The 15,634-nt window shown below is 39.4% G+C and overlaps 1 protein-coding gene across 1 annotated transcript in view; it reads right to left on the bottom strand.

Annotated features, from left to right (window-relative positions):
* The window catches only part of PGM2L1 (phosphoglucomutase 2 like 1), a 75,312-nt gene extending 63,634 nt beyond the window's left edge, over positions 1-11,678 (bottom strand). The window contains exon 1 of the mRNA XM_036861830.1: positions 11,271-11,678. Within this exon, the coding sequence (XP_036717725.1) occupies positions 11,271-11,381 (111 nt within the window). The 5' untranslated portion in view covers positions 11,382-11,678. The remainder of the gene's footprint in view (positions 1-11,270) is intronic.
* Between the last annotated feature and the right edge of the window lie 3,956 nt (positions 11,679-15,634).

The raw sequence follows: 15,634 nt of genomic DNA, 5'->3' as shown, positions 1-15,634 counted from the left end.
CCTGATTACATACTGTAGCCAGATTAATCAACCAAGAGCCCACAATAAAGTCCAATTCTGATTACATCAAATGTAAAGGTTAGGAAGGGTGGGATCAGATCTCAAAGGGCAGAGGAGTTCAAAACCTTTTTGGATTCAAATACTCTCTCCATTTCTCTGAGTTTGTGTGTAGGTTAAAAAAAATGGTAATTACTACCTCATACAATCCTTGGAAGGATTTAAAAAGACTTTTTATATGAAAGCATCTAGTACCATGTTTGGCATATTGGCATTCAATAAATACTAGTTTTCCTTCACCTATTCTTAATCGCCACAAGAGCCTAACACATGTGCTCTACCTGAGTTTTTAAAAAATCTCTTCATATATGGTCAGTTAATCTATGAAAAAGAAGGCAAGAACATAGCACAGGGAGATCAGCTCGGTGCTTTGTGACCACCTAGAGGGGTGGGATGGGGAGGGTGGGAGATGCAAGAGGGAAGAGATATGGGAACATATTGTATGTGTATAACTGATTCACTTTGTTATAAAGCAGAAGCTAACACACCATTGTAAGGCAATTATACTTCAATAAAGATGTTTAAAAAAAAATAAAAAAAGAAGGCAAGAATATACAATGGGGAAAGGACAGTCTATTCAATCAGTGTGCTGGGAAAACTGGACAGCTACACGTAAAAGAATGAAATTAGAACATTTTCTTACACCATATACAAAAATAAGCTAAAATGGACTAAAGACCTAAATGTAAGACAGGAAACCATAAAACTCCTAGAACAAAACATAAAACACTCTTTGACATAATCGTAGCAATATTTTTTTGGATCTGTCTCTTATGGCAGAGGAAACAAAAGCAAAAATAAACAAATGGGACCTAATTAAACTTAAAAGCTTTTGCACAGCAAAGGAAGCCATCAATAAAATGAAAAAACAACCTACCGAATGAGAGAAAATATTTGCAAATGATATGACCATTAAGGGGTTAATATCCTAAATATATAATCAGCTCATACAACTCAATATAAAAAAAAACAAAACCCATTTAAAAAATGGGCAGAAGACCTGAATAGTTATTTTTCCAAAGAAAACATACAGGGACTTCCCTGGTGGTGCTGTGGTTAAGAATCTGCCAATGCAGGGAACATGGGTTCGAGCCCTGGTCGGTGAAGATCCACATGCCGCGGAGCAACTAAGCCTGTGCGCTGCAACTACTGAACCTGCGCTCTACAGCCCGCAAGCCACAACTACTGAGCCTGCGTGCCACAACTACTGAGGCTGCGTGCCACAACTACTGAAGGCGGCACACCTAGAGCCCGTGCTCCTCAACGAGAGAAGCCACCGCAATGAGAAGCCCGTGCACCACAACGAAGAGTAGCCCCCGCTCACCCCAACTAGAGAAAGCCCGCACACAGCAACGAAGACCCACTGCAGACAAAAATAAATTAATTAATTAAAAAAAAAAAAGAAAACATACAGATGGCCAACAGGCACATGAAGAGATATTCAACATTGCTAATTATTAGAGAAATGCAAACCCAAACTACAATCAGGTTCATCTCACATCGGTCAGAATGGCCATCTTTTAAAAGTCCACAAACAATAAATGCTGGATAGGGTATGGAGAAAAGGGAACCTTCCTACACTGTTAGTGGGAATGTAAATTGGTACAGCCACTTAGGGAAAACATTAAGGAGGTTCCTCAAAAAAAAAAAAAAGAACTACTGTATGATCCCACAATTCCACTCCTGGGTACATGTCTGAAAAAAACGAAAACACTAATTCGAAAAGATACATGCATCCCAATGTTCATAGCAGCATTATTTACAATAGCCAAGCTATGGAAGCAACCCAAGTGTCCATCAACAGATGGATAAAGAAGATGCAATACACACACACAATGATGAAATTTTAAAAATAAATTTATTTATTTATGGCTGTGTTGGGTCTTTGTTGCTGAGCGCAGGCTTTCTCTAGTTGCAGCGAGCAGGGGCTACTCTTCATTGCGGTGCGTGGGCTTCTCATTGCGGTGGCTTCTCTTGTTGCGGAGCACGGGTTCTAGGTGCGCGGGCTTCAGTAGTTGTGGCACGTAGGCTCAGTAGTTGTGGCTCGTGGGCTCTAGAGTACAGCCTCAGTAGTTGTGGTGCATGGGCTTAGCTGCTCCGCGGCATGTGGGATCTTCCCAGACCAGGGCTCGAACCCATGTTCCCTGCATTGGCAGGCAGATTCTTAACCACTGCGCCACCAGGAAAGTCCCCAAAATAATGAAATTTTGCCATTTGCAACAACATGGATGGACCTGGAGGGTACTGTGCTTAGTGAAGTAAGTCAGACAGAGAAAGACAAATACTGTATGTAATCACTTATATGTGGAATACAAAAAATAAAACAAACTGATGAATATAACAAAACAGAAACAGACTCACAGATATAGAGAAAAAACTATGGGGAGAGGAAAGGGAGGAGGGGCAAAATAGAGGCAGGGGATTAAGAGGTACAAACTACTATGTGTAAAATAAATAAGCTACAAGGATATATTGTACAGCACATGGAATATACCCAATGTTTTATAATAACTTTAAATGGAGTATAATCTATAAAAATTTTGAATCACTGTTTCACACCTGAAACTAATATAATACTATAAATCAACTATACCTCAATTAAAAAAAAATCTCTTCATTGTTCTTGCATGTCCCCTGTTGAGTTTCATTTCCGTGATCAGTTTCATTCTATTTTATTATTCTATTTCTCCCACTCTAAATTTTCTGCTCCCATATCCACCATCTATTCCTATCCTACTTAACCTTCAAGGCCCAGCTCAAATTCTACTTCTTACAAAAAGTCTTCCTGACTTTGAACTCCTATTGCTCTTAGAAACCAGTGCCAGACAGTTGACCACTGAATTGTTCTTTGTTCATATTTGAATTTTTACTTTTAATTATTAACTATAAGTACATCAATAAACTTTCCTTGTTTTAAAAAATACTAATAACACAAATAAAGCTATAGAGATCTTTGACTATTATCATTCCCAGACCCCTCTTTTAGGGGAGCCAATACTGTATGTGATGTATCTTTCCAGACCTTTACCTACATCTACATACTTACAGAAATGTAGTTTTGCTTTATCTTTTTATTTTATATATATGGTATCAAATTGTACACGATGCTCTGGAACTTGCTCATTTCATTCAATAAATCTTGGAGGTACTCTCAATACATGTAGATATGTGTATTCTTTTCAAATGTCGCAGTGTTCTAGTTTATTTATCCTTTCCCCTATTGGTGGGCATTTAGGTTTATGTATAGTTTTTACCTACATGAATAATGAAATATTTCAGAGGGAAAATGACATGAGAAAATTCTGAAGCAGAAACCACAAAACAAAACTACCACTTACACTGAAGAGATCTTCTAACAAGGTTAAGTCTGGTGAGCCGAAAGCTAAGATGACTTTGTATCTGAGAAGCATAGTATTTTTCATTTACATTGTAATTTTCATATTCTTTTGGGCATTCAGTAAGACCATTTTCATAGTTTTGTTGGTAAGGTATAGTGCTCATTAAATTATTTGGTATAAAAGATCCCATGCAGAATTGGATACACTACCTGTCTGTTTATTCTTTCCACCAGCATTAATCATTTTCTCCATTAACTCCCAACACCAGAGGGCAGCAGCCTCAGTACTAATTAGCAATAATGTAGAGAGTAAGTGACTTATGAAAAAAATACTCCTTTAGTAAAATCTACACTAAATTACTAACCAACCTTTTATTTGGGGGAAAAGTGTTTCTAAACATATGAAATATGAAATAGGTAAAAACAACCAAATAAGCAAAACATACTGTCTTTCCACAAAGATAGATAAAAGAAATCAAATTTAGATTATCCGGGGAGGGACCATGAAAATCGGAGCTAGTGGAATATAACATTTACATTCTATGGTTAATTTAATGTATCTTATAAGTACAATACGGAAGAACCAAATAAAGATAAATTCCTTTTCATTAGCTTCTTCAGGCTCTCTGATTTTTCAAATAGGAGGAAAGGAAGAGATGGGGAAAAAATAATTCCAGATTAAAGATACATCCAAATAGACTTCTAATGGGCTTGTAGAAAACTTAAGGGAACTAAACAAAAAACCTTTATGAAAGATAAAACAGGGCAAAGAAGACCCCCAAATAAAAAGCAGAAGTAGCCAGTCTACGTATTTTGAAATTTTCAGGTGGAAAAGAAGAAAGTGCTTTCAAGTAAGAATCCTTTCCCTTTCAAGTATAAGTACTTTTTAAATTCACGGACTTTAATTTTTAGAACAGTTTTAGGTTTACAGAAAATTGAACAGATAATACAGGGAGTTCCCATAAATCCTCCCACCCAACCCGTTTTCCCTGTTGTTAACATCTCGTATTGGGGCTGGAGAGAGGGGAGGTAAGGGGACTTCTTTAATGGGTATAGAGTTTCAGATTTGCAAGATAAAAAAGTTCTGGAGATCTGTGTCATAAAAATGTGAATATGATTAATGCTATTGAACTGTACACTTAAAAATGGTTAAGATGGTAAATTTTATGTTATGTTTTTTACCACAAAAAAAAATTAAAATTTTCTGTTTTGTCTTCAGATTGATCCTCAACATTGAAAATAATGTTAAGTACCAGGTTAAGATCATCTAAATATTGTTCACTACAGACCCTAGTAGTGGGCTTGGATAAAATTTCCTTCTCACCAGGCCCACCTTGTGTCTTCTGAAGGTATTGAGATCAAATGGATTTTTTTTTTCCTTAAGCTCCATCAATTAATTGTTCAAAATCATGCCCTGTTTTAGTTTTCTTCAGTTTTGAACCATAACTTGCTTATTCAGGTCTGTTTTCCTTCCTTCCTCCCCCCCTCCCTCCTCCCCTTCCTCCCTTTCTTCCATCTGTGGATAACTGTTTTTCTTTTTTTGATGTTGCTGTTGCCAGAAATAACATGCCATCTTCAACATTATCATTAACATCTTCCAGCTTTTTATTATTTATGGCATAGACATTGCATTCTTTTTCAAGACACATTTCTTTGAAGCCCAATGTCAAACTAGTACACAGTTGTCATCTGGGATTTCTTTACACTGGACTCCTGGGGTAGTTCCTTCATGTCAGCTTCCCTCATATTTCCTATTTCCTTTTGCTATAGGTTTCTTCAACTTACGCTTTTATATTTTCTATTGCATTTGGCAGGGGGTGGAGGGATACAGTTGTTTTTTTTTTTTCCTTAACCCCCAAGAGCTCATTCTTCTTTCCTATTCCTTTTTCATAGCATCTTTCCTTGTTTGATGGAATAATTATCTTTTTAAACTTAGTTTTAAGATTTTAAGTTCTTATCTTCCCTTATTTACCTCAGTTCCAATGTCTTCTCAAATAAAATGGCCAATTGGGAGCTCTGTGTTTGTGAGCTAAGCTTACTGTTCTGGAGACTTTGTTAGCACTGATTACATTATTTAAGCTTTCAAAAGAATAAATAAAACTAATGGCATAATGAAATTTAGGCAGGGTGGGGACTTCCCTGGCAGTCCAGTGGTTAAGACTTCGCCTTCCAGTGCAGGGGGTGTGGGTTTGACCCCTGGTCAGGGAGCTAAGATCCCACATGCCTTGTGGCCAAAAAACCAAAACATAAAACAGAAGCAATATTGTAACAAATTCAATAAAGACTTTAAAAATGGTCCACATCAAAGGAAAAAATCTTAAAAAAAAAAGTTTAGGTAGGGTGGAGAACAGTGTGAGTGAGCTCTCATTTTTCATAGTATGTATTTGACAGATAATATCCAAAACAAATCAAGGAATAGTGGTACTAGCATATTATTTAGTCTTTTGATGGTAGTCATGAGAATAACTAAAGACAAACAGTTAAAAATGGCTTTTAAGGAGCAAACTGAGGATGAGAAGAGGCAATTAGGAAAGCTGCTTTCCATTATAATCCCTTTGTACTAATTTTTAAAAATCACAAGCATGTATTTCTTTGAAATAAATAAAAGTAAATTTAAAAATAAAATGATAGAAACTGAAGAGCAAATGTAAGACATTTGGAAATAAAAAGAAAAAAAATGTGTGTGTGTGTGTGTGTGTGTGTGTGTGTGTGTGTGTGTGTGTGTGTATCTCCAAACCCTTATTTATATGTACTAAATCTCTTGGACAGAGGGAGAATGTTGTTGCCAAGGAAACCAAAGCAACTGTTGAGCAGCAAACTCACCTCTTTTAAAAAATATTCCATGGCAATTTATTCTGCAGAATATTGCAGCCTACCACAGCTTTCACAAAAGTCAGTAAAATGGTTTTAATGAGGTCCTTGAAACTTGGTTTATGATGTCACTAACATTTACTAAATATTCAGGTTACAGAGTCTAGTATAGCGATAAGAAAACTAGAGTAAAGGTCAGATATCCTAGGTTTAGTACCAAGTGTACCACTTAAAAACCATATGTCCTTGAGCAAGTCGTTTTCCTTGTCTGAAACTAAATTTCTTTACTTATAAAAATGGGGGTAATTACTACCTAGCCTGCCTACCATATACGGTTGCTGTGAATATCAAATGATTCAGATCATCAAGGTTTGAAACACTACACAAATAAATTCAAGTAATAAGCACTAATATTTTCCAAAATTAATAAGGTGATAAGCACTCTTCATTGATTAAATGCCAAATTATGTAAAGTACTAGAAAAATGTGAACAAAAAATGTAATATAGACCAGTATTGTAAAAATTGGATTGAACTAGGTGGCAGATCCAAGTTCTCGTCCAGGCTCTACCCACCACAACTGATAATTTCCACAACTTCTTTGGGTCTCTGCACAATGAAACTGGACTAGACAACCTTTGTAGAGGTGGTTCATGGGTGTGTTTTCCATTACACGATGATGATTTAAAAGGAAATTCATTCACCACTTTTTAAAAAATTTGGGCTATATTTTGCTTGAAAAACTTTCATTGTTAGATGTTTGAAAATCACTGACTTTAGAATGAAGTCTTTTATTTCTATTTTCAGGCATTTCATAACACTAACCTAACTAACTTATCTTTACCTTTACCTTCTACTCTTTCTCAACATAGACCTACATTCTGAGACCATAGTACTCTACTCATTATTTCTCAAAACACCACAGCCAATTCCTGCCTCCACATTGTTGTCAATATGTATGTAGCTGTTGCTGCTACAGCTGGCTGAGCAGCTCTGCCCTGGGTCCCGTCCCACTTCCCACCCATACATTCACACACCCAAATTTGGCCAGTGCTTAATATCTTTGATAAGACTTTTCAAAAAGTTAAAATTTACAGCATATCAAAAACAGGGGAGAGTTGTCATGTTAAAGAGAACCTGGCTTCTAGGCCAGCAAGACTTGTCTGTAATTTGATAGAATGCATGAAAGCCTTGAAAGAAAGAAGTAGGAAGGAAGTGGGGGCCTTAGTCAGCTCTAAAAGATAGAAGGGGAGAGCACTGTAGAAGAGTCATCTGCGCATTGCCTGGAGGAGGAACACCTTGATCCACAGACTTGTTGGATTCCAGTGGTAGGACAGTCCCATCATAGAGATTGATGCATTTACTTATTACAGGCTAATGCTCTTAAACATTTATGCCATATATCTGACTCCCTGTGATTTGATTTCACAATCACTAAAACTCTTCTGATTCTTTGACTTCCCTTATGGTGCATCTAGAAAATGGCTTGACTGAGACAAATCTATTTATATTACAACTGTACCATAAATTAATAAAACAGCATTCTGAATTCAGACATCAGTTTCTGTAACCTTGAGCAGGGTGAGTCCATCCTGAGACAAGACAGACTAATAAATTAGTCTGAAGGTATAGGAACCAAGGGTCAGATCCTGGACTATACTAAACGGCACAACAGAATGCCACTCCATAGAAACAGGAAGGGGTACCTGGGACCTCCCCAATAAACACCCTGTCTTGTTGCACTAATTTCTTTTTGACACTTACATACACCTTTATTTACTCAAGGCTACTAACGACATATTAATGCGTTTCTATGACCTGGTCTACATGCTTTTCCAACAATTTCTCTCTATGTACCCTAAGCCACAGCAGAAACAAATGTTCTAAGTATACACATTAATGTTTTTATCTCTACTTGGAATATTCCTCCTCTCAATGTTGACAAGTCTAAATTTTAATTAATTCTGAAGGGTCAGCACAGATAACACCTTTTTCATGAAGAGATTTCAAAGAACACCACCCACCAAGGCTAAAACTAGCAATACTGGTGACCTAGGCAGGTAGCAAATTGCCTTTAGATCAACTTATGTCTTAGTACTATGTGCCTCACCAGAGTCATCAAGAATCAGGGCATTTGGTAGGTTCTTTTTTTCACTATAAAAAAATAAATAGGTATTAATCAGGTATTAAACTCAGTTTCTCTGTGCTGGAAGACCACATATGCCATCCACGTGTAATGCAATAAATGCTGTTGATCTGATCTATTATTTTACATTTCTGCACTCTACATTTCAGTGTCCTGGGACATCATAGCCTAGCTTACCTACACTATCCATCTACAGTAGATATACCTTTGCTTACTAATTAAAAGTATTTTTCTCATTAAAAGAGGGATCAATTAAGTAAATATTATTTTTATTAAATAATTATTAAACTTATTTGAATCTATTTATCTGTTAAAGGCACTTGTTACTTGCTCCCTGTATTATATTTGTGAGCTTTTGTTTTATTTTCCCTTCTATTTTCTTTGAAGATACAATCCATATCTAGTTCATCTTTGTGTCTCCCACAGATTTTCAGCCAGTGCCTTGTATGTAGAGGGCACTTTAAATATAAATTAATTTCTCTTCCACTTTCAATGAAGGCTCTCCTCATTCTTTTTAGATGCATCCCATCTTCTTATTGCCTTCCTTGGCTACCCAGTCCACAGGTCACTTACTTTTAAACTACTATAAAATCTGACTGCCTATAAACCATTTAATTGCCACCAATACCACCCTTGCGTTATCTTTTTACATGTATATGTATTTCATAGTCTTTTTACATTTTAGTATACCCCAACAATATCTAGGTATAGCATGGACAATTAATAAATATTAACTTATTCAGGTAATATTTTTTAAAAAAATCAAATCAACAGACCCATTAGGAAAAGTGTAGTCAAAACTGGCACCTAAAGAGAACAAAAGATTTCACCCATGGCAATGAAAAACAAACTATTGTTGAAGGGCCAAAGGCTATGACATACATAATAGTTACTAGTAAATTAAATTGTGTTGGAATTCTACAAGTGTCTTTGAAGTTCATAAATCTTCCTTTCACTTTAGGGAGACACAAGTGCAACCACATCCATTTACTGACAGCAGATGGCTTTAAACAACAGCAATTAACTATATTAAACATATAAGGATAATTTTCATTTGTAATTTAGTTAGATATCCCTGCTGAAGATATTTATACAGTCAGTTTGTAGTATATATCATTTCACAGTATGCTAAGCCTTAGCTCTTTTATTTCTATTAGGCTTCCTCCTCCCTAATGAACTAAAAGCAGAAGAGCAATCTCTGAATCTTCACTTCTTTTGTATCCTTCCACAACAAGGAACTATATTCACAGCAGGCAATTAATAAATACTGGCAAAATGGATTTAAAGTTATTTGCATTTTGCACATCCTTATGATAATTAATGGGATACCACAGATTTTTCACACTTGATTGAAAAAATATATATATGTATATACATATGTATTTTTTATATATATGCTCAAATCCTACAAAAAGGGTGTTAGCTCTCTAGTATCTCAGTCAGAACACTCTAGAGCCTTGCTACTCAAAGTGTGGTCCACAGCCCAGCAGCATTGGTATCACTTGGGAGCTCATTATGAGGCAGAAGCTCAGGCCCCACCCCAGGTGTCCTAAATCACAACCTGCATTTTAAGATCTCCAGGTGATCTGTAAGCACTTCAAAGTTTGAGCCGCACTGGTTTAGACTCCAGAGGAAGGATTAGACTGTCCAAGATACATATGATCAAGTAATACTAAATAACTCATAATTGCTTATTTGTTGGTCTTCCTTATCTGCTGACGGAAGGCTTTTCGAGGGCAGGAACCCTTTCTAGCTGCCTCACCACCAGCATACCCTGGACCTAAAAGGCCCTGAAGCACTACCCAGTACTCAATGGATATTTTTTGCTGAATGCATGAATGACTGAACAGAGTGAAAATAAAACTTTTTAAGAAAGCTAATAATCCTTTAGGAAATTGAATAACATGATTTCACATATTACCACACTAATTCTTTAATTCAGTATTATTAATTCCATTTAAAATGTGTTGCCTTCTCTATTTCAACAAATGCATTTAATGCATTCGACAAAGCAAAAGCCTGGATTATCTTCCTCTGTTGGAGCCAAGGGCCTCTTACAAGTGAAATAACTGCATTTTAATTTTAGCTCTCACATATCCATCCTATATGCCTGCCCAAGATGAAATCATTGCAACAATTTGGAGGGGGTGGGGGCGGAATAGAGGAGGAATGGGTAAAGCAAAAACAATTCTGTATCAGGAGCATCACATGAAATCTGGAAAACATGATTTTTGGAACAGGATACTGCCATAAAATAACTCCCGGCCAGAGAAAGAAAGAGAACCCTTATCTTTCTCAAGAGCAAAAGGTGATATTAGAGAATACAAGGGAGCGATAAAAGACCAGCGACTACCTAGCGACGCAAGGTGGAAACACACCAGACCAGAACTAAAGAGGATAGCGGTTAGATAGCGTCCAAGGACAGAGCAAAAAACCACTTTCAGATTTGCAGAGAAGGAAGTCAATAGAGAAGAAAGGGGAAAGGCAACAGCTCTATTAAGGCTATAGCTTACGATGATGATTAATTATTATTTATTATTATTATTTTTTGGAGAAAGAGGGATGACATACACTTGAAGGGGGGGAGGATGGGAGGAAGGGAGGTTGCACTTTCGCGCACTGCAAAAGGAAGGGACTACAGGCGTTCTTTCCCAGCTCAGACGGTCCCAGGGAGGCAGCCCAGGCATAGGTGGGTGGCAACGCCCGGCTCCGCTAGCCGCTGCCGCATGGCCTGAGCCATCTCCCCCACAGTCTGCCGAGCACCGGGTGGGGACGGGAAAGGGCGTACACTGGGTAGGGGGCGGATGCCGGGCTGACCAGGTACCCACCTTATCCCAAGGGAGCCACTGCCCAATGGCCGTGTCTAGCTGAGGGTCCCCGGAGTGATAGGGGGTGGATGCCGGGCTGACCAGATACCCACCTTATCCCAACGGAGCCACTGCCCGATGGCCGTGTCTAGCTGAGGGTCCCCGGTGTGATAGGGGGCGTGGAGTAGGTTGGAGTTCAGGTCCCCCTCTGCGTTTTCAGCCATGGCAGCCAGACTTGGGTGTGCGGGCCTGGGGGGCCGGCGAAGACACGTAGCTGGAGGGGCTTGACGTGCGCTCACCAGGATCCCAACGCCCCCTCCTCACTGAAGGGCATCGGAGACCAACCGCAGGATGTTTGTGCCAGCTCCTGCCGCAGCTTTGGGGAAGCAGGAGAGAGGGGGGACGCGGTCGCTCCGCTCCGAACTAGACCAGCTCCTGGTCTCTCTGGGCGACCAGACTGAGGCGGTCCCACCGCGAGAGAACAACAACAGTCCTAGATGTCTAGGTCGTGGCCCCGCCGCGGCCGCCGCACTCGCCACTCTAGGCCCCGCCCCCCGCGCCGCTGGCCCCGCCCCTTCCCACCCCCGCTGACTTAAGCCTCCGAGACCCGAGGCGCGAGCCGGGAAGCGCGCTTCCGACGCCTCCCAAGCTGTGCAAGTTAGGACCCGCGGGGTGGTGAGGAATTGGGGCACAGCCCTTTTTATTTTTTAATTTGCCTTTTCCCACGTGTTTTATCCTTGTTACAACCCCCACACACTCCCACGCGTCTCATTTTCTGGATCAGCCGCTACGGCCAACACAACGCGCTCCGCCTCAGGGCTCGCTTTGTGAATCCCCGTCGTGCGCGTAGGCCCCCTCCCGTTTGGTCTTGGGGCGCCCGCCGGCGGGAGGGTGCGCGAGGCTGTCCCCGCACGGCGTCACGGGAGTTGTAGTTCTTTTCTTTCCTCGAGGTGTGTGGAGACCGCCGCAAAGACTACAACTCCCAGCAGCTCGGCGCCCTGCGTTTTCCGCAAAGGAAAAAAGATCTACCTCTAGGCTGTTCCCTACAGACACGCCCTGTCCGTGTTAGGTTCGCTGCGGTTTGTGGCCCTGGGCTTCAATTAAATTAAACAAGGACTGGTACAATAAGGGGACAGCTGATACCCGTTCAGTGCTTTACAGCTTACGAACCGCGTTCTGTCGTTTCAACCATTGTGTAACCGAGTAAATGGACGTGATCCATCCCCATTTTACACACAAAGAGGAAACTGCCTCTGAGTGAACCGACTTTTTCAAAGAGGCGGAATTCGTGATGGAACAAGGGTTCCGACCTCATTTCAGATCTCAGATGGCAGTTCTTTTTGCTCTGCTGCTACAGTGGACTAGGAGGCAGGAAGAACAAGATGACTGGGGAAAAACAAAAATCATGTTGTGAAAGAGGGAAGATGTGTCAGCATTTAACCATAACATAAGTAAGAATGAATAAGAGAGTGCAAAAATCAATGGCAGTTGGAATACAGAGGAAGAAGAAAGATTATTGAAATAGTCTTAAATTTCTCCTTATTTTGGCCTCCTCTCTTCTACAGAATGTTCACCTTTCAAGTCACACGACTTTAGGTGTGGGAGATGCTGAGAAGTGCTTACCTGTCAGACGCAGCTGCTCCTGAGTTTCTTGGTGTAGCCTTCTTACAATGGCTCCATGATTTTGATCGAGTATCTTGTAACTCTTTCTCTGGTCAGCTTTTTTGCAAGGAGAGTGTAATAATATTTACACCTTGGCTACAGTAACTTAATGAATGGCTTTAAAATGCTTTGAGGTTCACAGATAAAAGACATAATAAATTCAAAGTATTACTTTCTTTCCTTTAAAAATGCCACTTACCATAATAAAATCCCAACTACAACGGTACAAAAGGATTGTAGCACCAATCCCTGAAAAATAACGTGCTGTGCTTGGGAATTAGAATTTTTGCTAATCAGTTGGGTGTTTCCTTTATGGAGTCAGCGGGTTGTTTTAATCACACAAGGCCTGGGAATTAACCATGAGTCCTGGAGAGAAATTCATCATTCACTATCATCACCATTATTGTCTGCGATGAACGTTAATTAAACATGCACTCTATTCTCAGCGTTATGCCAGGGGCTGAGGCTACAAGAAAGTATGCAATTGTTCATTCAAGAAATAAAATCTGTCTGGGCAGACAGGATGTATGCAAGAAAAGATAGCCTATGATAAACAGCAAGTGCTTGTTGCAGACAACTGTTAAGAATTTAGAGTGTGAGGTAGTTGATAAGAGCAACAAGTGGCAGAAGGGACCAGCAATGAGCTTTGAAGGACAAAAAATTAATAACTAGAGAAAAAGGTAGAGGGCATTTTAAACCCATAGACCATTGGTCTCCCTAGGAGTTTGTTTAAAATATATATTCCTAGACACTGCCCAGAGATTCTGAATCAGTACATTGGGATAGGGGATGGGGCCTAGGTACATACATATTTAACAGACATCTATTGATTGTGACATAGGTGGCTACTCAAAGTGTGATAGGAGGACCAGTCTATTAATCCCCTGGGAGCTTATTAAGAAATATAAAATTTCAGGCCCCATCCCAATCTACTGAATCAGAATCTGAATTTTAACAAGATCCAGTGATGATTTATATACATATTAAATTTGATTAAGCAGTGGTTTTTATAAGACAATTCTATTTCAATTCTGAGAAGCACTACTAAGTCAACAGAACTTTCAAGAGATAGCACTATATAGGGCAAGTATAAAAGATGGGAGAAATACAAGTTTTAATTCAATACCAGAGTCAACCAGCCCTCAATTTTATCAGCAAGATCATGACAGACATAAACTGGTTACCAGAAATTGCCCAGCATCTCCGGCTTGTTGCTTAGGAATTGAAGGGTAACCAAGAGGACCCAGAACTCATCAAATCCAAGAATGGTATCTAAGTGTGTCCAGAAGAGGGAGTATAATAGTTTTCCTAGTCAGGGAAGCTCAGAAGCTTTAATTTCTGTTGGAATTTGACCAGGGTGTCCTGCATTTTCATTTGCTAAATCTGGCAACCCTAACTGTGGTTATGAAAGAGAATAGCTCTCTTGATCCTAATATATACCTTTTATTTATTGTTTTTAAAAATTGAATTAAGATACTCAAAGTTCTCATTCTGTCAAGGTAGCAAGAAATTAAATTTTCATCAATATCAGGGATTCTCATCTCCAACCCAGGCTTTAAACGATACTGGGGAAAGAGAGCAGATAGCTCTAGTTCATCAAGGTTTCTGCTAACATCTGTATTGTCCAGGGTCATAGTAGTCTCTGGAAGTCTGACAGCTTTCTCCTTGCATACCATTCAGGTATGGCCAGGAAACTTGGCTGAGGCTATGAACCCCAAAGCCTCTGTCTAGGCACATAGCCATCTCCTCTAAAATCCTGCCAGTTCCTTGAAATGTTGCACCAAGCAGAGCTCAGGTCTCATCACCCTCCTATTTTAAAACTTTAAAATATGAGGAAATCTGTCATTCTATCATTTTGCTTATGATCACTCTGAAAAGAGACGTATTTTCTCTTCTTCTTGTTCCCAAAGATGCTTGTCATAAACTCTAGTGAATGCTGTATTAAAAAAAAAAAAAGGTCAGGAAAGGAAATGAGTATCTTGCAAGCAACTTTCTACTTTTAGCTCCCTTACTTAAAATATCTGCTGAGGGACTTCCCTGGTCCCGTGGTTGAGACTCCATGTTCCCAGTGCAGGGGGCCTGGGTTCGATCCCTGGTCAGGGAACTAGAGCCCGCATGCCACAACTAAAGATCCTGCACGCGGCAACGAAGATCCCTCGTGCAGCAACTAAGACCCGGTGTGGCCAAATAAATAAATTAATGAATTAAAAAAGAACAACAACAAAAACCCTCTGCTGAGACAAGGGATACAACAGCAACAAATAAAAAGTGGTTTTCTTTGTGTAAGGGGGAAAAGATGCAGAGCACGCCTGGGATTAGGGTGAAGCAAGGTAAAAACAGCTTTATTGAGATATAATTCACATACCAAACAATTCACCCGTTTAATGTATACAATTTACTGTTTTTTTGTTATGTTCACAGGTATGTACAAGCATCACCACAGTCAATTTTAGAACATTTTCATCACCTCAAAAAGAAATCTTATGCCCTTTAGCTATCAGACCCCTGTCGCCCTATCTCCCACTGCCAGGCCTAAGCAATCACTAATCTACTTTCTATCTCTATAGATTTCCCTGTTCTGAACATTTCATATAAATAGAATCAAATAATATGGGGTCTTTTGTGACTAACTTCTTTCACTTAGCATAGTGTTTTCAAAGTTCATTCATGTTGTAGATGTATCAGTCTTTCATTCCTTTCTGTAGTTGAATAATATTCCAATATGTAGGTTTACAACATTTTGTTGATCTGTTTGTCCATTGGTGGACATTTGGGTTGTTTCTGCCTTTGGCTATTATGAATAATGCTGCTATAA

This window comes from Balaenoptera musculus, chromosome 8, assembly GCF_009873245.2.
Source record: "Balaenoptera musculus isolate JJ_BM4_2016_0621 chromosome 8, mBalMus1.pri.v3, whole genome shotgun sequence".
Classification (NCBI taxonomy): Eukaryota; Metazoa; Chordata; class Mammalia; order Artiodactyla; family Balaenopteridae; genus Balaenoptera; species Balaenoptera musculus.
This window is presented reverse-complemented; position numbering and strand designations above follow the sequence as displayed.